Source organism: Coregonus lavaretus (genome assembly GCF_964263955.1).
Source record: "Coregonus lavaretus genome assembly, chromosome: 26".
Lineage (NCBI taxonomy): Eukaryota > Metazoa > Chordata > Actinopteri > Salmoniformes > Salmonidae > Coregonus > Coregonus lavaretus.
In genome coordinates, this window is record NC_140013.1 from 4,825,005 (window position 1) to 4,850,066 (window position 25,062).

A 25,062-nucleotide genomic window follows, 5' to 3' on the forward strand; every position below is an offset into this window, starting at 1 on the left:
ACTTTGTGAAATTTTAGGGTTCCTGTATTGGTGACTAGATGGATAAATATTTCACATTTAACAGCTACACTGAACAAAAATATAAATGCAACATGCAACAATTTCAAAGATTTTACTGAATTACTGTTCATATAAGAAAACCAGTCAATATAAATAAATGCATTAGGCCCTAATCTATGGATTCACATGACTGGGCAGGGGTGCAGCCATAGGTGGGCATAGGCCTACCCAATTGGGAGCCAGAGCCCAGCCAATCAGAATGAGTTTTTTCCACAAAAGGGCTTTATTACAGACAGAAATACTCCTCAACAACCCCTCCTCCCTCAGACGATCCCGCAGGTGAAGAAACCGGAAGTGGAGGTCCAACACTTTACATGTTGCGTTTATATTTTTGTTCAGTATATTATTAACCCATTAATCTTACATTTTAGCTAATTGTTCTAAAATCCTTTGTGTCATATCTGTGTCCCCCTCACAAACCACAAATGATATAACAAAATACAGTATCTCATAAAAGTGAGTACACCCCTCACATTGTTGTAAATATTTGAGTATATCTTTTCATGTGACAACACTGAAGAAATGACACTTTGCTACAATGTACAGCGGTTTAACAGGACCGGTTCCACTGAGAACAGGCCTCGCCATGGTCCACCAAAGAAGTTGAGTGCACGTGCTCAGCATCATATCCAGAGGTTGTCTTTGGGAAATAGATGTATGAGTGCTGCCAGCTGTTATACAAGCTGTACACTCACTACTTTACATTGTAGCAAAGTGTCATTTCTTTAGTGTTGTCACATGAGGGGTGTACTCACTTTTGTGAGATACTGTATACAGTGGGGAGAACAAGTATTTGATACACTGCCGATTTTGCAGGTTTTCCTACTTACAAAGCATGTAGAGGTCTGTAATTTTTATCATAGGTACACTTCAACTGTGAGAAACGGAATCTAAAACAAAAATCCAGAAAATCACATTGTATGATTTTTAAGTAATTAATTTGCATTTTATTGCATGAAATAAGTATTTGATCACCTACCAACCAGTAAGAATTCCGGCTCTCACAGACCCTCCTGTTTTCCACTCATTACCTGTATTAACTGCACCTGTTTAAACTCGTTACCTGTATAAAAGACACCTGTCCACACTCTCAATCAAACAGACTCCAACCTCTCCACAATGGCCAAGACCAGAGAGCTGTGTAAGGACATCAGGGATAAAATTGTAGGCCTGCACAAGGCTGGGATGGGCTACAGGACAATAGGCAAGCAGCTTGGTGAGAAGGCAACAACTGTTGGCGCAATTATTAGAAAATGGAAGAAGTTCAAGACGACGGTCAATCACCCTCGGTCTGGGGCTCCATGCAAGATCTCACCTCGTGGGGCATCAATGATCATGAGGAAGGTGAGGGATCAGCCCAGAACTACACGGCAGGACCTGGTCAATGACCTGAAGAGAGCTGGGACCACATTCTCAAAGAAAACCATTAGTAACACACTACGCCGTCATGGATTAAAATCCTGCAGCGCACGCAAGGTCCCCCTGCTCAAGCCAGCGCATGTCCAGGCCCGTCTGAAGTTTGCCAATGACCATCTGGATGATCCAGAGGTGGAATGGGAGAAGGTCATGTGGTCTGATGAGACAAAAATAGAGCTTTTTGGTCTAAACTCCACTCGCCGTGTTTGGAGGAAGAAGAAGGATGAGTACAACCCCAAGAACACCATCCCAACCGTGAAGCATGGAGGTGGAAACATCATTATTTGGGGATGCTTTTCTGCAAAGGGGACAGGACGACTGCACCGTATTGTGGGGAGGATGGATGGGGCCATGTATCGCGAGATCTTGGCCAACAACCTCCTTCCCTCAGTAAGAGCATTGAAGATGGGTCGTGGCTGGGTCTTCCAGCATGACAACGACCTGAAACACACAGCTAGGGCAACTAAGGAGTGGCTCCGTAAGAAGCATCTCAAGGTCCTGGAGTGGCCTAGCCAGTCTCCAGACCTGAACCCAATAGAAAATCTTTGGAGGGAGCTGAAAGTCCGTATTGCCCAGCGACAGCCCCGAAACCTGAAGGATCTGGAGAAGGTCTGTATGGAGGATTGAGCCAAAATCCCTGCTGCAGTGTGTGCAAACCTGGTCAAGACCTACAGGAAACGTATGATCTCTGTCATTGCAAACAAAGGTTTCTGTACCAAATATTAAGTTCTGCTTTTCTGATGTATCAAATACTTATGTCATGCAATAAAATGCAAATGAATTACTTAAAAAATCATACAATGTGATTTTCTGGATTTTTGTTTTAGATTCCATCTCTCACAGTTGAAGTGTACCTATGATAAAAATTACAGACCTCTACATGCTTTGTAAGTAGGAAAACCTGCAAAATCGGCAGTGTATCAAATACTTGTTCTCCCCACTGTATATGCTAAATTGTTTCCTTTCATCTATCTTATTCATTTCTGTCACGAACGTTGAGAGACGGGTCAGACCAAGGTGCAGCGTGAAAAGCATACATGTTTATTCACCCAGTAAACATACAAACCAAAACAAGAAACAACGTAACATGAAGTCCTCAGGCTATACACACACAAGCCTACACGGAACAAGATCCCACAATACACAGTAGGAAATGGGCTACTTAAGTATAATCCCCAATCAGAGACAACGAGCGACAGCTGTCTCTGATTGGGAATCACACCCGGCCAAACCTAGCACTGCAACATAGAAATAGACTAACTAGAACATAAACATAGAATTTCTAGCATAGATTCTCACGCCCTGACCAAACCAACTAAAGACGACGGTGGAGCGGACTACTCTGGCTTCGGAATGGAGCCGCTGGACTGGGCACCGGTGGAGCGGACTGCTCTGACTCCGGAATGGATCCGCTGACCGGAGCTGGACTGGACCCCGGTGGAGCGGACTGCTCTGACTCCGGAATGGATCCGCTGACCGGAGATGGACTAGGCACCGGTGGAGCGGACTGCTCTGGCGCCGGAGTGGAGCCACTGACTGGAGCTGAACTGGACCCCGGTGGAGCGGACTGCTCTGGCTCCGGAATGGAGCCGCTGACCGGAGCTGGACTAGGCACCGGTGGAGCGGACTGCTCTGGCTCCGGAATGGAGCCGCTGACAGGAGCTGGACTGGGCACCGGTGGAGCGGACTGCTCTGGCTCCGGAATGGAGCCGCTGACCGGAGCTGGACTAGGCACCGGTGGAGTGGACTACTCTGACTCCGGAATGGTGTCGCTGACCGGAGCTGGATCAGGCACCGGTGGAGCGGATTGCTCTTGCTCCGGATTAGAGCCGCTGACCGGAGCTAGGCTGGACACCGGTGGAGTGGACTGCTCTAGCTCCGGAGTGGAGCAACCGACCAGAGCTAGATCAGGCACCGGTGGAGTGGATTGCTCTGGCTCCGGAGTGGAGCAGCCTTCCGGCAAGTATCCATCCCCATCTCTGGAGCAGGACTAAACGCCGTGCCCAGCCTGGGCACCGACGCAGAGGAAAATTCCAGCCCCGTAGTAAGACTGGTTGCCGGCCCCAGACTGGGCACCGACACGTTTAGGAGCTCCCGCTCCAAAACGGGACTGTACGTCGTGCCCACCCTGGGCACCGACGCAGAGGTGGTTTCCAACCCTGTAGTTGGGCTGGTTGCCGGCCCCAGACTGGGCACCGACACGCTAAAGTGCTCCCTGCAGGGGACCGTCGCTGGAGGTTGGGTGAGTTGTGTGGTTGGAGGAGGTGTAGAAACGCCACCTCTCTCCCATCGCTCCAATCTACTCACCACGCACTCCATTGCGCTGCCGAGAGCCTGGATCCTGCTCGCCTGCCGTTGGATACGTTCCTCCAAAGATCCGGACGGACTGACTGTACCTGCTGACTCCATTTTAGGTGCGTGTTTCTGTCCTGGAACGGGCCGTGCCGGACTGGGAACACGCACCACTGGCTTGGTGCGAGAAGCAGGCACGGGACGTACCGGGCTGGGAACTGGCGTTGGAGATGTACGACTGTTCCAGTCCTCTCTCTCCGCGCCCAATCCTCCTCCAGTGAGGACTCCTCCGGGAGCCCCTACGAGTTAGGGAACAGAAACTCATCGTCGTCGTCATCCTCCGACTCCTCAGTGTAAAACTGTTCCCATTCCTGCTCTCATGGTCGTAGGGACTCCAACTGGAACTCCACCGGGTGCAGTGGTTGGGGCGCTTCTCTCTCGATCCCCGACCACCCCTTTAGCCCCCCAATTTTTTTTATTGGGGCTGCTTCTTGGGCTTTCTCCGTGACCGAGTCCTTTTGGGGTCGCCGTTTCTCATCTCCTGCCTGGGCTTCCTCCTTCGCCCAGGGTCCTCCATCAGCCAATATCTCCTCCCAAGTCCAAAATGACTTCCCCACCTGTGTCCAGGGTGTCTGCTGCTCCTGGGCACGCTGCTTGGTCCTTTTGTGGTAGGATCTTCTGTCACGAACGTTGAGAGACGGGTCAGACCAAGGTGCAGCGTGAAAAGCATACATGTTTATTCACCCAGTAAACATACAAACCAAAACAAGAAACAACGTAACGTGAAGTCCTCAGGCTTAAGTATGCTCCCCAATCAGAGACAACGGGCGACAGCTGTCTCTGATTGGGAATCACACCCGGCCAAACCTAGCACTGCAACATAAAAACAGACTAACTAGAACATAAACATAGAATATATAACATAGAAACTCACGCCCTGACCAAACCAACTAAAGACAACAGGCCTCTCAAGGGCAGGGCGTGACAATTTCTTTCTTGGCATCATATAACATGTAAGGCAAGCAACATGCATTCTATTACTATATTATTTCCACATGTACAGTACTGCCCTTTCATTCATTTTTAGAATCAATTAACCTTGATTATCCATTGATTTAAAAAATAGTAAACAGCTTAGCTTCAAACTACACTGTCTCAGATAGACAAGGGTTCAGAGTTTTGCTTTATCTTGAGTGACCCCAGCAGCCATTAGGATTTTTGGAATCTGATAATATGATTAGATCACATAAGAATGCCCACTGCATTCCGTGTTGAACACTAAACAGTTGTCATTGGAGAGATCTTGGGCAGAGACAAAAAGTGAAGGGACTGTCACCGAGTGATGCATCCATATAATGTAACAAATCTCTTCTCTCGCCAAGGGGCTTTTGGCAGAAACATATCTGGTCGTTTTCATTCTATGTTTCACGCTGAACAATTGGCCTTCACAGTTGAACAGTAGCAGTTGTAGCCTATAGCAAAGTCTACTTACAAAGTAGCTCTTGGAACACAATAGAGTAAAGGGCTGACATGCAAGTTAAATTAACAATGGCTATTTCTGGTTCTGTGTTTGTTACCTTGTGGCTTACGTTATCACATTTCCAGCATTCATAGTGTTTCATTCTCAACACATAAATCCACTCTTCTATATAGGACATCCCAAAAGACAGCTTTGTCTCTCGTGGAGATTTAACTTCTCACTTTTAGATGGAAGTTTGATAAGAAATGCAAAAGGACCCCCAGGGATTGTATGGCATTTTGATGAATAGGTTTTGTGTGGTGATTAATGTTTATAAAATTCGAACAGACACACCTCTACTCAAAAGGTTTTGTAATGAAATGTCAATGCATGCCCAACCCATGAAGCTCTAAGGGCCTGTTTCCTAGACAAAGGTTAAGCCTAGTCCTGGGCTAAAAACCATGCTCAAAGGAGAATTTCATATCGATTTTCTGTATCATCTCATTGGCTCGGAATTCATATTATCGGATATTCTACACATTATCTCAACCTATCAATTAAAAAAGATATATATTAAAAAGTTATATATATTTGTAACTACTTGTTTCCACAATTAGCAAATCACCGAAGAATATTGCGTTCAAGTGGATTCATTATAATGTAAAAAAATCCTGATGCTGAAGTGGATGAATCTAATATGATAATATATTTAAAACAGATATGAATACAGTGTACAATATATCCCTGAAAAGCAACAATGCTCAATCATTCTCAAGATATCCCCTAATTGTTTCCAAGAAATATGAAATATCCCGTGCAGGTTAACCTTTGAGATCTATGTCAAACCCCACTGACACAGTCCTCTTAGTGGTTGTTTGATGGTTTAAAAAAATATTGTGTTTGTGTGTTTGTTGAGGGGATGGATGTGTGTTTCACTCCCATGTGATATTAGATGTCAGGGAGGTCTAACACCTGTGGTATATGAGACACATCCCACCACAACCTGTTCACACAAACACCTCCTCGGGAACCTCACAGGTAGGATGGGATGACTTGAGACTCAGCTCTCCTGCTTTAGTTTTGAATGGTCAAACCAAACATATTTAGAATAGTGAATAATTGTTTAGGGAAGTTTATAATTTTTGAAATATAACAGATTTTGTTTAGTGGTACATTTTACATGTTTATTTCCTGTATGGGATAACAAATCTCACAACCATCTCTGCATTATCATCTGCTTTGCACTCTGATCATGGATGCTGACTGTGGCTCTTTCTGTTCTGTGAATGTCCTCTGAGTGTCTCTCATCCTCTCTCTCCACAGTAGTTAAGATGCTCTCCCTGTACTGTGTCTCTGCTGTGATGGCTATTGTCCTCCAGCCTGCCTTCTCCATTACCTACAACTGTTCTGCTCTGTACAAGAGGGTCCCAGGTAAGTCCTGAGGGTTGAACCACATGGCTATTCAGGGGTGGAATTCCCCATGTGAAAATCTCAGGGGGAACATTTTGACCTGAACAATAATTGAGACATGGTGATCAGACAGTGGTAAGCTCACTGAGTGATTCCCCCCCAGTAACTTGCCTGGCTGGGCTGATGAGACAGTGGATTGCGCAGTCAGGTGTAACAGAGTAAATAGGCATTTTAACGTCATAGATTTAGCTGGTGGTAACTTGTGGAATAGACACCGGCTGGAATGCGCTTTTAACCAATCAGCATTAAGGATTAGACCCACCCGTTGTATAAACAGTGGTAAGATCACTGAGTGATTCCCCCCCAGCAGCTACTGTAGCCTACTAATGATTCTGTATATGTTTTAACCTCTACTCCCTCTCCTCTGTGGCCACTCAGACAACAACGACTTGACGGTGGACTGCGGGGCCAGTATGATCAACCTGAAGGTGAACCTGTGTACGGCTCAGTGGGCAGGCTTCGACCCCGCCGGTCTGGCTCTGAATGGAGAGCACAACAAGAGCCAGTGCCAGGGCTTGATTGACACCAGCGTGGATCCGCCTGTCATCCGCTACCAGCTGCCTGTCAATCACAGCCAGGAGAACCCCTGTCGCCAGTCACTGCAGGTGAGAGGGTGACTGTACATTCACTGTGACAGAGTGCCTTAGGTAAGGTGTACATTTTAGGACTTACGTTTACATTTGAGTCATTTAGCAGACGCTCTTATCCAGAGTGACTTACAGTTAGTGAGTGCATACATTTGTATTTATTTTTTCAGGACTTCTGCATATATACCGTGCATGCACAATGAGAGAGTGCCTTAGTTACGGTGTAAATTAGGACATCATTAGGTTTTGGGCTATTTAACTGTATGTAATGTATGTCCAAGATTAGCCTTCTGGTGGTTATTTGGGAAATAGGAAAATTGTGTGTAGCCTACTGTGAACTGTGCAATTGTGTAAAATGATACTACCTTACCTTATTATAGAATCGAATGTAAACCAAACCTAATATTTATAAGTTGTGTTTTGTGTACTAGCTAAGTGTCTAATAACAACTTGTTGATCCTATATCAATCCAATCAATCATGATCTTACATTGATGCATATATAATTGATCCTATATAATTGATCTATCATTCATTGATCTTATATCAACAACTGACTAGACACCCCCTTTCCTTTTCCCTTTCAATCATCAATTCATTGATCCATCATTGTGTTGATTGAGCCTAGATCTTGGACGAGGCCCCGGATGCCTCTGGTTCCTTCAGCTTTTTCTCCAGCGTCCAGTCGGTCATCATCACGGGCTACCTTGACACCCCCAAGTCCTCTGTGGGGATCATCAGTTATGCCACAGACCTCTATTATCACTTCTCCTGCCGCTACCCGCTGGAGTACCTTCTCAACAACACAAAGATCGTGGCGTGAGTCTCTGTCCTCTATCTGTTTATCAGTAAAAATATACTTTATTGATCCCCAGAGGGTGAATTGGGTTATATAGCTAGCGAGGTAGCTAGATGTTTTTTAATTTAATTAAAAAAAAAATTGGGTTACAAATGAACTCTGTATTGCTACCCAGTGATTAATTCAAGGCACACAAACAGACAACGTTTCGATCCCACTGGGATCTTCGTCAGGTCAGCTGACGTATAAATGAACGATGACACTTTCTCCTTCTTCTCTAACTCCAGCTCTCTCCCACTCTTTCTATCTTAGGTCGTCAGTCTCAGTGGCCACTAGTGACAATAATGGCACATTCATTGACACGTTGAGTATGAGTGTTTTTAATGTGAGTGCAGTATTACATTCCTAATGCATAAAAAAGCATCCATTAATGGTCAGGGCTGTTTGAGATGTATATACACTGTCCCCGCCTATAGAATGTTATTACAATGTAACTATATCTTAGCGACATATTATGACAGGTTAATTTACTCTTATTTTACTCTGCTATTAGTCTTTTGATTTGGATATTTACAGAATAAACCTCACCTGTGATCTTCCTCACAACTCCTTCTCTTCTCTACTGTTTGTTGTGCAGGACACTGATTACGGTCACCAATTGGTGGTTCCACCGACAGGACTTGAATTGCGTTCCAAGGTTTACGTGGAGGTCAAGGCCACCAACCTCACTGGGAAGTAAGTCAAGCTTTTGTCTCTTAACTTATCTACTGGATCAATTGTCAGAGTCCACACTCATTTCATGTACAGTATTTTGTATTGTAGTTTGCCATATCCATTATATTCATTTTTATTTGTATATTCTATATTTACATTATTCTGAATGGTATACACTCTTTTTCTAACAAATTGACATGATGACTCTCTCTCTTCTATCTCTCTCTCTCTCTCCCTCCCTAAAACAGTTTTAATTTGTTACTTGACCACTGCTTTGCAACCCCATCTGCGTACAACATGTCAAACAATGAGCAGCACAACTTCTTCACAGGGTTTGATAAAAACCATCCTCTCATCAATTTCAAATACAGAGAAATATGGATGATAAATTACAGGCCAATATATTGGTCGTATTAAGTGTGTGCAAAATGACAATTCTTAAAATCCTTATTCACAGATGCTCTGTTGATCCACGCTCATCAGTCACACAGAATGGGATTTCCAAGAATTCCCGATTCTCCTTTGAGGCATTCCGCTTTGTGACACACAATAACCTGGAAAAGTCCAGTATCTACCTGCACTGTATCCTTCGACTGTGTGAGCCCAGCAAGTGTCGGGAACTGGTTGATGTAAGTGGAGTCCACCCAACTACACCATTCTAACGTATCTTGTTCTCTACAATTAGCACCATCGATAGAACAGTGTTGACCTTGACCCATCACAGCAACCTTGTCAAGAGATCGGATCTCTTGGTGTAGTGGCTAACGTGTTGGGATGACAGTCACTGGACCCGGGTTTCAAGTCCGGTTGGCGCTACCCCCGGAATTCGATGCAATACTATAAATAGTTTGTATAAGCATAAAAACTTGTCTTTGTCACAGGCTTGCAATAGCAGGAGAAAGAGATCGCTGGAGCCTTTTGGATCCGAGTCAGTGGAATCAGCCACTGTTTCTGTGGGACCACTCTATACCAGCAGAGCTGGTGAGACCTGGAATATTCTATTAACCATTTTGTTCAACATTATGTCTGAGATTCTGATATTCAGTAATAATGATCACGGGTAGCAAGTAATTCACTGGAGTTTATAGAGTTAATTGCTATCAGTACCACTGCTACTTAAATTCAATTTCAGTGAATAATATGATGTTTTCCCTCTCTGTTGTTTTTCCTACAGAGGAAAGACCTGCTGCGTTGGCATATAGTGAGTTAAATGTTTTCGCTAAATTCAAGTGTTAAATGGTTAATATGTCTAGGTGGGAGGATAAACTCGTCATTTAAAGCACGCCCCCAAACTAAAGCTCTACTTTTCCTCTGTGTGATCCAGGCAGCGGAGGGGTACAGTCAGGAGGTGACAGGGTTAACATCACAGGGCTGGTGGTAGGGATCCTCTTTGGCACCGCAGCCATAGCCCTGGTGGTCCTAGGCAGCTGGTTTGTCTTCAAGAAGCTCTACTGGGCAGGCGGTCTGTCCCATGCCTTTGACTGAAAGGTGTCTTGGCCAATGACCATCTACCAACTAACCTGTCCACCTGCGAGCTGCCCAATCTGATTCGCCTGATTGGGTGTGTTTCAGATTTCTCATTATGTCAATATTTTTGTAGCCAAAACTACTAGAGGACCTTGAGCGTGTCCTAAGAAAATAAGTTGACACTAGTGTCTAATTCTCCTTTTGTTTATAGATTAAGTTAATCAATTCCTGATACGCAATATCAATTACCAGTTATGAAGGAAAATGTATAAATGCCTGAACCATGTTGAATATTTCACCTTTTGTACTAACATATAAGCATTTCTGAAAGTATGTTAAGCGCTTGAGCAATACTGTACAAGACGAGGCAACATCAATACTTCTCTGAATTGATATCATTATTCTGGAATGTGGGAACTGATATATTACCTATGGCATTTATCTGACTACTATTAATAGCATTGCCTATGACTCCATATATGCACTGAGTCTTCCACAATGCTATAATATGTTATGGGTTTTGGGGATTTTATTTTGATATACTGTACTCAATACAGTTGACTTGTAACCTAAGATGGCTGAGTTTAGCAAACCAAGTTATCGTGTCAATCATGCTGCAATTTCAGACCTGCTGCAGCTGCTCTGTACTGTATATTATTTGAAAAAATACTAAATAAAGTTGAATATGAATTCAATGTTATGTGTAATGGTGTCTATTTTTTATGAGAATACAATAAAAGTACTGCATATGAACTAGCCGTAAAAATACATCCTATTTACACGGTGTAAACTTCACACAAGCTTTATTTACAGTTGACATATAATGCCTTACAACAATCATCCACATGAAATAAACACAACAACGAAAACATCATAAATATACATGGATTACTTACTGTACTGTATATACAATGGTAGAGGAGTTGATATATATATATATATATATATATATATATAAGCATGAGGAGCAGATACAATGATATATCTTAAATGTACCCTATAATGGGACACCATGTTCTTTCTCTCTCTCATTTTGCTATGAGGAGAGTTTTGTTCTGCTTTTACTGGACAGTGTGCAGAATGTCCTGGAGGAGAGCGCTTAGTTTCGCAGAGAAGTCCTCCTCCAATAAGCCCAGAGGTTGCAGAGAAAGCGACTCGCTGGGGCTCTGAGCCTGTGACTCCTGCCCCAGAAGGTGCTTCTCTATTCGGGCATTGAACAACTGGTCCTGTAAGGCGGCGCTCTGGCAGAACTGCTCCATGCTGGTGGACACCTCAGCCCTGAGGGGGTGTGGAGCCAGCAGGAGACGGGCCAGCTTTGCTTTCAGCACCCCCACCCTGCCCTGGACCTCCAGACTCAACGCCTGCACCTCCTGTCCCAGCCGGACGTTCACCTCCTGCCAGAAGTCCCCCTGGATGGTCCCATTGAGCTCCCTGATCATGCTGGATGTCTTGGTTTTGAAGTCCTGGATGACAGAGGTCATTTTGGCACTGCTGTCGTCTAAGGTCTGGCTGATCCAATGCACGGCCTCCAGGTATAGGGTGGGTCCGGCCGCCGCCTGGCTTTCCGCGGCCTCCAATCCCTGAAAGTAGAGCCTGAGGTGGCTACACAGCTCCTGGCTGTTGTCGTTCACGGCGCTCTGGAGCTGCTTGGTCAGGGGGGCCAGGCGATCTCTCATGCTGGCCAGGGTGGACTTGCTGGACTGGGGGTGGGCAGGGTACGGGGCGAGCCTCTCCCTCAGCTTAGTGAGCTCCTGGTGAAGGCGGGAGCGCAGCCTCTCGGACTCCAGGGTAAGCTTGTGCCTGATCTCAATCACCATGGGGTTGGGGCTGTCCTGGGTGTACAGGTTGCTGTTCTCCACATGGCTCTTCCACATCCCACTGTTAACATACAGGATCAGTTAAAACATTGTTATAAGACTGTTATGAGGCTGTTAAAGGCTGTTATAGGACTGGTATAGGGCTGTTAAAATACTGTTATAGGATTGTTAAAATACTGTTATAATACTGTTATAAAGCTGTTAAAAGATTGTTATAAGCCTGTTATAAGCCTGTTATGGGACTGTTACGGGACTGTTTTGAGGCTGTTATAAGGCTCACCTGTATACATGCATTTATGATTCATGATTCAATTGTTTATGGCATATATTGTATGAGGACATACTTGACATCCTTGTTGAGGTCTGTCTTCTCATTAGCCTGATTGGTCATTATGTCCTGTAGGGCCTGTGATGTTTCTCTGCTGGTACGGTGGAGTGGGTGGGCTACAGTAGGAGATAGGAGAAGTTAACACCATTGATACATTAACTCATTTTAAATGCTATTATTCTCTTTAAAACATAATTGCATCTGCTCTATATTATGATAAACACTATTCGATAGCAGATGCAATGATGTTTTTAAGGAAAAGGAAATGGGAGAAAGCACAAACCTGTGGTTGTCAAAAATGACAAGGCGAAGATCACTACTCTGAGATGCATGTTTTATTTTCACTGAGAAATGGAAAAATGAATTAGGATTTTTTAACAGGAATCTTCAGACTAAATAGACCAAAAAACAATAGAAGTAGCTGAAGATCAATAAGTGAGAGAGTGGCCTGTCCTTACCTGTGTACTAGGTTTGGCAGAATGACTCTTCATCAAGACCGTGCTTATAAAGGGATGGGTCCTTCTTATCATTGGCTGTCCTTAACTCTGCCTGTGTCAACACACAACACGTGGAGGGTCATGTTGATAACGAATAGCACTGAAACACAACACACAAGAACACTCACTGTGACAGACTGCACAAGCTCCAACATTCCTTGCGACATCGGTTTAAAGAATTTCAAATGACGTCATCCTGTATTAAGGGCAAGATTGTAGAAGCGTTGTGGTCGTGAAAGGAGTCATGTGGGGCGACAGGTTCAATATCAGGAAGAGTTTGCAGGTCAATAAAAGAGGACATACAAGTTGATTAAATTCAACTACCATGGGGACACATTTGTTCCTAAAAAACAACACGTTTAATTATATTTAAATGCACTATTGAATTCATCCACTTAGGTACACTACATGGCCAAAAGTACACTATATATACAAACGTATGTGGACACCCCTTCAAATGAGTGGATTCGGCTATTTCGGCCACACTCGTTGCTGACAGGTGTATAAAATCGAGCACACAGCCATGCAATTTCCATAGACAAACATTGGCAGTATAATGGCCTTATTGAAGAGCTCAGTGACATTCAACGTGGCACCGTCATAGGATGCCACCTTTCCAGCAAGTCAGTTCGTCAAATTTCTGCCCCGCTAGAGCTGCCCTGGTCAACTGTAAGTGCTTCTATTGTGAAGTGGAAACGTCTAGGAGAACGCTACCTGCCCCAATGCATAGTGCCAACTGTAAAATTTGGTGGTGGAGGAATATTGGTCTGGGGCTGTTTTTCATGGTTCGGGCTAGGCCCCTTAGTTCCAATGAAGGGAAATCTTAACACTACAGCATACAGTGACATTCTAGACGATTCTGTGCTTCCAACTTTGTGGCAACAGTTTGGAGAAGGCCCTTTCCTGTTTCAACATGACAATGCCCCCATGCACAAAGCGAGGTCAATACAGAAATGGTTTGTCGAGATCGGTGTGGAAGAACTTGACTGGCCTGTACAGAGCCCTGACCTCAACCCCATCGAACACCTTTGGGATGAATTGGAACGCTGACTGCGAGCCAGGCCTAATCGCCCAACATCAGTGCCAGACCTCACTAATGCTCTTTTGGCTGAATGGAAGCAAGTCCCCTGCACCAATGTTCCAACATCTAGTGGAAAACCTTCCCAGAAGAGTGGAGGCTGTTTTAACAGCAATGGGGGGGGGGGGGGGGGGGGTCAACTCTATATTAATACCCATGATTTTGGAATGAGATGTTCGACGAGCAGATGTCCACATACTTTTGGCCATGTAGTGTATGTCAACTTGCAGGTTTAAAGTTAAAGTTTTTTTATTTTATTTCAAAAGTATCAGGGGGCTTCACACACACAGTCCCAAAATACTGTCCATGCTGCTGGAGGTCCTCAAGATTGCCTCCGCCACCACCATCGGTCGTCCAGAATTTGTCCGCTGGACGCCAGTCGTTCCTCTTCGTCCGTTGTCATCAAGCGTCTGTGGCACCGAGCCCACACGTTCCATGCTGGCGACAGAGGGGGAGAGGAAGACATGCATGAGCAGCAGGGAGCCATTCTGAACAGAAGTATTTGACCCAACATGTCGACCCAACACACCTCATCCCCATATTGTATTTATATTGTTATTTATTTTGCTAATTTGCACCCCAGTATCTCTATTTGCACATCATCTTCTGCACATCTATCACTCCAGTGTTAATACTAAATTGTAATTATTTTGCACTATGGCCTATTTTATTGCCTTACCTCCATAACTTATTACATTTGCACACACTGTATATAGATTTTCTATTGTGTTATTGACAGTACGTTTTGTTTATTGCATATGTAACTCTGTGTTGTTGTTGTTTTTATCGCACTGCTTTGCTTTATCTTGGCCAGGTCGTAGTTGTAAATGAGAACTTGTTCTCAACTGGCGTACCAGGTTAAATAAAGGTTAAATTAAAACATCTGAAGGATAGAGCGTTTTCTACTCAGGTCCATCTGGCTGCAGGCTGGATGTGACGTGGTGACAAATGGTGGTAGTGGTCGTTGTGGCAGCAGCGGTTTGGCCAGATCTTAATTTGTAAATTGGAAGGTGCCGGAACAAAAAGTAAGCCGATCTGGGGGGCTATTAGGTACACATGAAAAAATACAGTGGGGAGAACAAGTATTTGATACACTGACGATTTTGCAGGTTTTCCTACTTACAAAGCATGTAGAGGTCTGTAATTTTTATCATAGGTACACTTCAACTGTGAGAGACGGAATCTAAAACAAAAATCCAGAAAATCACATTGTATGATTTTTAAGTAATTAATTTGCATTTTATTGCATGACATAAGTATTTGATCACCTACCAACCAATAAGAATTCCGGCTCTCACAGACCTGTTCGTTTTTCATTAAGAAGCCCTCCTGTTCTCCACTCGTTACCTGTATTAACTGCACCTGTTTGAACTTGTTACCTGTATAAAAGACACCTGTCCACACACTCAATCAAACAGACTCCAACCTCTCCACAATGGCCAAGACCAGAGAGCTGTGTAAGGACATCAGGGATAAAATTGTAGACCTGCACAAGGCTGGGATGGGCTACAGGACAATAGGCAAGCAGCTTGGTGAGAAGGCAACAACTGTTGGCGCAATTATTAGAAAATGGAAGAAGTTCAAGATGACGGTCATTCACCCTCGGTCTGGGGCTCCATGCAAGATCTCACCTCGTGGGGCATCAATGATCATGAGGAGGTGAGGGATCAGCCCAGAACTACACGACAGGACCTGGTCAATGACCTGAAGAGAGCTGGGACCACAGTCTCAAAGAAAACCATTAGTAACACACTATGCCGTCATGGATTAAAATACTGCAGTGCACGCAACGTCCCCCTGCTCAAGCCAGCGCATGTCCAGGCCCGTCTGAAGTTTGCCAATGACCATCTGGATGATCCAGAGGAGGAATGGGAGAAGGTCATGTGGTCTGATGAGACAAAAATAGAGCTTTTTGGTCTAAACTCCACTCGCCGTGTTTGGAGGAAGAAGAAGGATGAGTACAACCCCAAGAACACCATCCCAACCGTGAAGCATGGAGGTGGAAACATAATTATTTGGGGATGCTTTTCTGCAAAGGGGACAGGACGACTGCACCGTATTGAGGGGAGGATGGATGGGGCCATGTATCGCGAGATCTTGGCCAACAACCTCCTTCCCTCAGTAAGAGCATTGAAGATGGGTCGTGGCTGGGTCTTCCAGCATGACAACGACCCGAAACACACAGCCAGGGCAACTAAGGAGTGGCTCCGTAAGAAGCATCTCAAGGTCCTGGAGTGGCCTAGCCAGTCTCCAGACCTGAACCCAATAGAAAATCTTTGGAGGGAGCTGAAAGTCCGTATTGCCCAGCGATAGCCCCGAAACCTGAAGGATCTGGAGAAGGTCTGTATGGAGGAGTGGGCCAAAATCCCTGCTGCAGTGTGTGCAAACCTGGTCAAGACCTACAGGAAACGTATGATCTCTGTAATTGCAAACAAAGGTTTCTGTACCAAATATTAAGTTCTACTTTTCTGATGTATCAAATACTTATGTCATGCAATAAAATGCAAATGAATTACTTAAAAATCATACAATGTGATTTTCTGGATTTCTGTTTTAGATTCCGTCTCTCACAGTTGAAGTGTACCTATGATAAAAATTACAGACCTCTACATGCCTTGTAAGTAGGAAAACCTGCAAAATCGGCAGTGTTTCAAATACTTGTTCTCCCCACTGTATATATTTATAATACAGCATTGCATGCATTATCGCTTTTGTGTGCTGGCATAGAGTAGTAGAGTAGAGCCGCTTGCAGAAGCTGCACACATAGGAGAACCAAAAATGTAAGCCTAGGATCCGGGGAAATGTGTCCTTTTATAAACGCATTTCATGCAATTCTACATCATTTTAGATGATTGGAGACTTCAACAGAATAGTTTTTAATACTTCACAAATGATCAAAATCTCAGGCTACTTTGACACTGACAAACTGAGGTCAATAAAAACAAACCTTGTCTTGAATCCATCAATAGCCTAGGCGTGTGGAGACATTGTACAACATGAGGGAATTATAGTCCTAAAACAGCTTTCCAGTTTCACTGACTCGCCCAATGATGCGCAGCTCACCGTTTATGGCCCATGCGCTCTGCCAAAAGCCTCTGTTCTACTTTGTGTAATACAATGCTGTTCACGCAATAGGCCTATTCGGAAGTTGATAACATATTTGGTAGCCTACACACAGATTAGTCGCGCGTTCCCTACTGCATGCCATGCGATTGGGCTACACACAATCCACAGCTAAGCTATTTGTTTTTATAAGCCATTTATCGTCTGTGGCTAAACTATAGGCATACTCCTGGTGTAGTATTCTGAATTATTGTCATTTCTTTCTGAACATACATTTATCAGGGGTGCTGCATGATGAAGTGCGACGCTGGAGAGCAATGGCCACGCGTTGTTCATAGGCTATTGTTGCGCAAACCATAAACCGGCCGACCCAACATGAATGCATTCTTAGAATATTAGCTACGTTACGTTTAAGGAGCAGGAGAATTACAGAGGACGCAACTTCATTGAATTTTATTAGAATATTTACATCATATATATATTTTCTTGCCACAAGACGTACTGGATCCTGGCAAATGGGTTCCGGAAGGACTGTCCAAAATGTAGAGGTGACGGCTCAAATTAAGCACTGGATTCGGAATTGGTGTGTTCTCCCTCCAGCAGCAGTCCCCAAATGGTCTTCTTCGGTGGGGTTTATCAGCGGTTGGCATCCAACTTTGTTGTGCATTACCACCACCAACTGTGCTAGAGTGTGGGCCAGAGAGAAACTAAATCCTACCTGCCAGCCCAGTTTCTCTTTTTAAAAAATATAACCAAATATTTCAGACATATCTAATGATGTTCTACTCAGTATGCTCTTTAAACTTATTTTTCTGTATCCCTTCTCCCTCCTATTTCATCTGTCTCTTTCCCCTCTCATACTGCCCACACTGTATTAGTACATGCTTCAGTATCTCTATTTCCTGGCAATAATCACACTTTCTTATTGGATGCTTTCCCATCTCATTTAAAGTCTTATTTAACTGGCTGTGTCCCACCCTTAATCTTCTAAAAATAGCCTCCTCTCTTATGTCTCTTCCTGCCGTCTGCCACGACTTTCTTCCGTACTTGGAATACATGCCTGCCCTTAGAGTCTATTCCACTGCTCCTGCCATCTCTGCACCACCCCTCTCCATGTCAGGCTTTTTGCCTCTGCTTTGCTCATTGAAACTTAAAACAGCCACTACTAAGGGCCTGTTTAGCCAGTACATCAGCTACCTCGTTCCCCTCCACCACATGGGCTGGGACCCAAGTAAATCTAGTCTGTATACCCATCGGTTCAACCCTGCCATGGGTTTGTAGTACCTCATACAGCAGGTATTGTCTGCTACGTGAGCTAAAGGACTGCAGACTCAACACTGCACATGATACAGAGCAAATATCTATTCTGTCTGGGTTGACTTCCTCCAGCCACTGCAAGGCCAACAGTACGGACATTAGCTCCGCCATGTATACAGCAAGGTGATCTGTAATACGTTTCCTGACTGCCACCCCACATTCCTGCACTACAAATGCTGACCCAGTATGTCCTGTCCTTAGGTCTTTTGAACCATCTGTGAAAATGGGCACAAAACCCTGATATACACTATCCAGACATCTATTAAACAAATCAGATGGATCAACCCCCTCCCTATCTTTCCATAGTCTCTCCAACACTCCTACATCAACTACTGGAGGCGGAAGTAGCCATGGTGGGTTCACAGGAATAGCTACCATAGGGCTAAACTCCATACAGTCCCATCTCCCTCGCATTACCCCACCCAAAGCTTGTGTTCTGTCCTCGCTCATGTTCCCTGCACGCCTGTAGAATCCCTTTCGCAGGATAATCTCAGAAGAGGCGCTGCAAGCTCCCTTTTCAGTAGTGTGGTAGCTCGTTATTTCAATCATGCCCAGGTGTGGCAGACCTGGGCCAACTCAGTATCCAAGGAGACCAGCCAAGGGGGAGGAGGCTACAATAAATCAATCAGAAAATACAAAAGGAGGGAGAGGCTCAGCAAACCATTGAAAATCATGTAACATAGAGTAAAGCACATAAATGATGATAAAGGTCACTGCAAACTCTAAATAAATATAAAATATACACAAAACAATCTGATTTCCAATTGGGGGAAAAACAAGGGAGGGTAACATGTGACAGGCACTTAATGGCACTATCAGATATAGAATATTGAAACCAACTAGGCTAAAGCTCAATGATTGCTTCCCGCCAGTCCCTGTCATGAGGCTCAAGTCAACAACTGGGTGAGCCTGGAAAAACTCTACAATTAAGTTCATTCAGTTCATTCTATAAACTATTAGATAAGATTCTTGATTTTGGCTTGAATCCACTCAGTTTGGGGTACACGAAGAGTACACAGACATAGAAAGTAGGCCTCTGTCAAAGACCTCACACTATCTGCTCTGAAAACAATGGTAGTATATATTATCAGGGTCCGGCTGAACTTGGTTGAATGTTTCCATCTGACTAGAGTTCTCTAATCAGTTCTGGAATACTTAATGGAACACTCAGGATCATGGTGGGTGGAGGCACTAGGCTACATTCACAGACTAATGTTATTGTCTGTGAATGTAGCCTTATTGAGACATAATATATGCTGTTAAAACTCAAACCACATCAGCACAAGTCCAAAAAAATGCCTTCTGAGGCTAAGGCCGGCTCTTCTTGTTCTCGATACCATATCTTGTTTTGACGTGTTTTTACCCTTCTCAAGTCTATGCTAATATGGCTAAAATTAGCTAGTTACTGTATGTAACCAACAACTGTAACAATGTATTTGAGAGACAGTGCTTATTGGGCACATGTATGTATGTTTTCAATAAACATTTGCAGACTAAATATAGTTTACGTGTTGTCAGTATCACAGGAGGTTGGTGGCACCTTAATTGGGGAGGACGGGCTCGTGGTAATGGCTGGAGCGGAATCGGTGGAATGGTATCAAATACGTCAAACACATGGTTTCCATCTGTTTGATGCCATTCCATTTGCTCCGTTCCAGCCATTATTATGAGCCGTCCTCCCCTCAGCAGCCTACACTGGTCAGTATTCCTTTGATTGTAAGCCAACCCCATCTGTTTTGCCTCCAAGTTGCGCATGTATTGGTTTTGTTGGTAAACAACCCACCCATCTATATTACTCTCACCTCATTTGAACTCATCTGTTGCAATATCTCTATAAGAGTCATAAATATTCATATATGAATGAGTATAACCAGTCATAATGTCAATGATCTGCAGCCATCATGCCAACACAGACGGTTTAACCATCGACTGCAGCCATCATGCCAACACAGACGGTTTAACCATTGATCTGCAGCCATCATGCCAACAAAGACGGTTTAACCATTGACTGCAGCCATCATGCCAACACAGACGGTTTAACCATTGACTGCAGCCATCATGCCAACACAGACGGTTTAACCATTGACTGCAGCCATCATGCCAACACAGACGGTTTAACCATTGATCTGCAGCCATCATGCCAACACAGACGGTTTAACCATTGACTGCAGCCATCATGCCAACACAGACGGTTTAACCATTGATCTGCAGCCATCATGCCAACACAGACGGTTTAACCATTGACTGCAGCCATCATGCCAACACAGACGGTTTAACCATTGACTGCAGCCATCATGCCAACACAGACGGTTTAACCTTTGACTGCAGCCATCATGCCAACACAGACGGTTTAACCATTGACTGCAGCCATCATGCCAACACAGATGGTTTAACCATTGACTGCAGCCATCATGCCAACACAGACGGTTTAACCATTGATCTGCAGCCATCATGCCAACACAGACGGTTTAACCATTGACTGCAGCCATCATGCCAACACAGACGGTTTAACCTTTGACTGCAGCCATCATGCCAACACAGACGGTTTAACCATTGACTGCAGCCAGAGCACATCCTTCACTCATCTCATCCTGCTTGTATGTGTGTAAAAGGTCACCACAATTCTCTTAGGTAACTAGCTAGTTGTCATTGACAGGGCATAGTCCAGAGTTTCTGTGGTGAATAATGTAGGTTATTCCATGTAGCCAAAGTCCATTCTTGAAAAAAAAAAAGTGGAAAAATATATTACATGAAATGTCATAGAGAGTGGATAACAGTGGCGCACCACAAGGTCTGAGCAAGGGTGGGAAACAGCTAACTTCCTACAATTCTACACATTTTGCCATGGGGCAAAGAGAAAATGCTCCTGTTTTAAAGCTAATTTCCTGCAATTCTACACATATTGCCATGGGGCAAAGAGAAAATGTGTAGTTTTAATCTCATGCCAATATTCACATTTTGCTATGAGGCAGAGAGGATTTTGCATTTTTAAAGCTAATTTCCTGCCACTTATGACGTGTTCATTATGCTATCTAGGGAGGGGGGGGGGGGGGGGGGGGGGGGGGGGGGGGGGACCTCCAGCGGTGGATTAAGGCCAGCTGCTTCTGCTTGTGCAGACGGTTGACTTCTGAACATACTGTAGGTCATTACACATCCCAGGCACACACTCAAGTGCATTCACACACACACACACACACACACACACACACACACACACACACACACACACACACACACACACACACACACACACACACACACACACACACACAGCCTTGCATTATACACTTTAGTTCTGTATTTGTGGTTTCTAGGCAGTTGGCCTGTATTCAAACTGCTACTTGTTTTCATTGATATTTATTTGGTAAGTGGTATTGATTTAGTACATGCGTAAGCGTATGTGTACCACTAGATAAAGGACAGGCCCGTTATCTCTTAATTTGATGAGGAAGCAAAGGGTGAAGATGTTACCTTGGATTTTGAACACAAGCTGGCAGCATTTCAGTACACAGCACAAAGTTTGACGCAACTGGATAAGCAGCAAAACATAGTATTCATTTATCACGACCACTCTTTGACCTAGCAAAACGCCAATCAGAAACAGTCTGAAAAACAATCTGCTAATTCTGAACATCCAATGCAAATAAATAGTACATTCCTAGAATTTTGGGAGAATTGCAATGAACCGCAAAGCAAAGTTGTGATGATGTGACGAGAGACAAATCACTATCAATTCAATATCAGTTCCATGTTATGATTGATATGAACAAAGCCTGTAATCTGACCTGGATGCATTGGGTTGCCGCTTTCAACCCACCAGCCTCCCATGTTACCCTACCTCTCAGGCCCCATCAATTATTCAGTAGACCAGGGAAAGTGCTGGTCTCCTGTCCCCCACTGAGTCTGGGACAGCAGTAGCAGGACCGTCCAGGACCGGGATGATGCTAAGAAAGTTAGGGCCAGGAGTCTGCAGGTGGCCCACCCTGCTGCTTTGGTACCTGTATGTCTTTGTGGAGGAGCACACTGTCTATGGCCACAACAGAACTGAGGAAACCAGGGAGCTGGAGAGGCCATTTTGTGAACAAGGTAGACTGTCTGTGAGTCTCTGCGTGCTTAGATAGACCTGGATATTGAGAATAATTAGGATCCTATTGTGAGGCTATTGTGTTTTAACTGTGTGTGGCATGAGAGACGAAACCTGACTATGCCACCTTGTGGCAATACATGAATACCCTTGGTGCTACACTACCACAACCATCTCATGTGGTAAAACTCTATTTATTCAAACAGGATACTATTGTCCAGTGGGAAGTCCCACACCGGTGCCATGTCCAAAGGGTACGTTTGGGCCGACGATTGGTGCTAGATCCATAGACCGCTGTCTCAGCTGCCCAACCAACCACTACTGTCCGCGGCCTGCTCTGCCCTCTGGCCTACCCTGTGGAGCGTGGGCACAGCAGCCCCTACCTGGCCAGGACAGATGTGTGTGTCTTGGAGAAGGGCAAACCTTCCAGGTGTGTGTCTGTGTGTTTGTGTGTATATGTGTCTGTGTGTTTGTGTATGTGTGTGTGTGTGTGTGTGTGTGTGTGTGTGTGTGTGTGTGTGTGTGTGTGTGCGTGTGTGTGTGCGTGCGTGCTTGTGTGGGTGCAAAGCCCTTCTTCTATGTTTAGTATTGTGTATCAATGACTCTGTCCTGTCAATCTTTCGTAGTACCAGGCACACAGGTTGCATGCAAGAACAGTTAACACAATATACAGTATATCCACTGGGTTCATGGGTTCAATCTGTAGCCCGCGGCTCAGAATGTTTCATATCGAGTTTCAACATAGCCGGAGTCTAATTTCGTCTGTGCCAGTCACCCAGTGACTGTTGAGCCTTCCACTCAGCAGCTCATATTCAAAAGGGAAATGACTCTAGGTACTCTGGAAGACTTCCAGGTTTTGGAGATTGGGTGTTGATCTAAGCGTTTTCATGTCAAATCAAATCAAAATCCAATTGTATTTGTCACATGCTTCATAAACAAGTGTGTGGGGAGAGTCCAGTGTGTGTGCTTAGAGTCAAAAGAGTTAGTGCAAAAGGTCTAATGTCTATTTGTGTGCATGTGTGTGTGTGTTGTGTGTGTGTGTGCATGCGCCAATGTAGGCCAGTGATGGGCAGTGCCCCTGTGCCCTAGGGTACCGGCTCATGGGCCAAGGGGACACGTGTTTGCACAGTGTGTATGATATTTGTAGAGATGGGAGAGCGAGGACACAACATGGAACCTGTCTGGACAGGCAGCAGTGGGCACAGCACTGTACCCAGCAGGTTAGGAGAAGATAACTCACCCATGCATGGACACACACACACACAAACTCTACATTCCGTGTCAATGGTTCATTGAACAACGTACTGTAATTCATTGAACAAAGTACTGTGTGCAGTACAGGTGTGTTGATAGTACTTTTTTGATAATACAATTTGCTTTACCAAGACATGCATACAAAAACCGTGGAAACTGTTTCCATTGATACATTCTATTCTGTGTAGAATCACAGACAATGTACAGATGGAACTGTAGCAACATGGGTGTCTACTCTGTACTAGTCCAACCAATAATTGATATATACACTAGATCAGTGGTTCCCAAACTGTGGGGCGCACGGTCGCGAGTACAAAAAAAAATGTAGGAACTCAGTCCGGCTTTCAATTTACTCTTGAAAGTTGTAATAGTAGAATGCACAAGGTGCAATTTCAAAATTGGGTAGTGCATCATCAGTTCTTCTTGTCATGTTAGTCATTGCATACCTTAGAGAGCTATTTATGACTTGTCAGAAATGTCCAGATCAACTAGCCCATGTCAGCTAATGTTTTTTAGCTAGGTTTTTCAGCTCATAGATTTTGTTGTAATGCTTGAGTCACTCAAATATCACTTGAATACACATTAGACATGGCAAAATGTATAGAATTGCAAGACAATAAGCTTTAAACCTGCAAAATGTTCTCTGCAGCCCATGACAAAATGTGCAGAATTGCTTGAAATAGGCTTTAAACCTGCAACATTTTCACTCCTCCAACAAGAGGGGTGTGAACAGTTTGTGTCATGAACATTGCTTGTGCCCATAGAAATAAACGTGGCGCACGTATGCGTGCGCAGTGGGGGCGCGGGATGTTCTCGAATGCTGGAAGGGGGGCCGGAGTGAAAAAGTTTGGGAACCCCTGCACTAGATGAATACAGGGGGCACTGTTTTGAAGCCACCGCCCCTCCATCTTGGCACTCCCCCACCATTTAAAAAAAATATTTTGGAAGCTATGGAAATGCATTTATTAATGTCTACATTTGTTTTTGCCACATTTATTCTATTATTCTATCATTGGCCAATACATAGCATCAGCAATCCTGGGTTTATGTACATAATTGAGTCCAACTTAATGTGTAACCTTTTTCACTTGACTGGCTGCTGCTCAGTCCCAGCCCTTTCCTTTAGTCTGTAGGTCAACAGACCCCAAGTGTTCCTCTCTTCCTCTCCCAGGTGTGTCTCTCTCCAGGGGACTACCAGGGCTTTGATGGAGCTCTGGGCCTGTGTCTGTGTAGGGAACCCCCAGAGAGAGCAGTGTGTGGTGGCTGGTGTAGGAGCAGGCCAAAGCTGGAACTGCATTTAGTGTGTGCTGCTGTAAACTTGCAGCTGGTATATAGCAACTCTGAAGGCCAGGTAAGCCATG

The 25,062-nt window shown here is 44.5% G+C and overlaps 3 protein-coding genes across 3 annotated transcripts in view; 2 read left to right on the top strand and 1 right to left on the bottom strand.

Moving 5' to 3' along the window:
• Positions 1-6,558: 6,558 nt before the first annotated feature.
• Positions 6,559-10,958, top strand: LOC311102098 (zona pellucida-like domain-containing protein 1; the record flags this gene model as incomplete). The annotated part of the gene is made up of 10 exons (XM_084143323.1): positions 6,559-6,658; positions 7,076-7,302; positions 7,912-8,102; positions 8,395-8,467; positions 8,720-8,817; positions 9,045-9,128; positions 9,254-9,425; positions 9,678-9,777; positions 9,971-9,997; positions 10,121-10,958. The coding sequence occupies 10 exons, from the start codon at positions 6,559-6,561 to the stop codon at positions 10,279-10,281; spliced, it is 1,233 nt and encodes a 410-aa protein (XP_083999449.1). The 3' UTR covers positions 10,282-10,958.
• Positions 10,959-11,049: 91 nt separating this feature from the next.
• On the bottom strand, positions 11,050-12,874 carry LOC311102099 (uncharacterized protein). Its single transcript, XM_084143324.1, has 3 exons — positions 12,692-12,874; positions 12,425-12,524; positions 11,050-12,141 (listed from the first exon to the last, which is right to left on the bottom strand). Exons 1-3 carry the CDS (start codon positions 12,738-12,740, stop codon positions 11,325-11,327), a joined length of 966 nt encoding a protein of 321 aa, XP_083999450.1. The 5' UTR covers positions 12,741-12,874; the 3' UTR covers positions 11,050-11,324.
• A 9,258-nt stretch (positions 12,875-22,132) lies between these two features.
• LOC311101485 (uncharacterized protein) overlaps positions 22,133-25,062 on the top strand; it is a gene marked incomplete at its 3' end in the record, with an annotated part of 31,743 nt that continues 28,813 nt past the window's right edge. Inside the window, exons 1-4 of the mRNA XM_084142637.1 lie at positions 22,133-22,449; positions 22,654-22,877; positions 23,506-23,667; positions 24,873-25,052. Coding sequence (XP_083998763.1) covers positions 22,302-22,449; positions 22,654-22,877; positions 23,506-23,667; positions 24,873-25,052 — 714 coding nt within the window. The 5' untranslated portion in view covers positions 22,133-22,301. The remainder of the gene's footprint in view (positions 22,450-22,653; positions 22,878-23,505; positions 23,668-24,872; positions 25,053-25,062) is intronic.

Excerpts from the sequence above, each read along its gene's own strand:
- LOC311102099 (XM_084143324.1), bottom strand. The coding sequence starts at position 12,740 with ATGCATCTCAGAGTAGTGATCTTCGCCTTGTCATTTTTGACAACCACA. Across the intron at positions 12,525-12,691 it reads GTCATTTTTGACAACCACAG|CCCACCCACTCCACCGTACC; the intron begins GTTTGTGCTTTC and ends CTCCTACTGTAG. Across the intron at positions 12,142-12,424 it reads GACCTCAACAAGGATGTCAA|TGGGATGTGGAAGAGCCATG; the intron begins GTATGTCCTCAT and ends GTATGTTAACAG.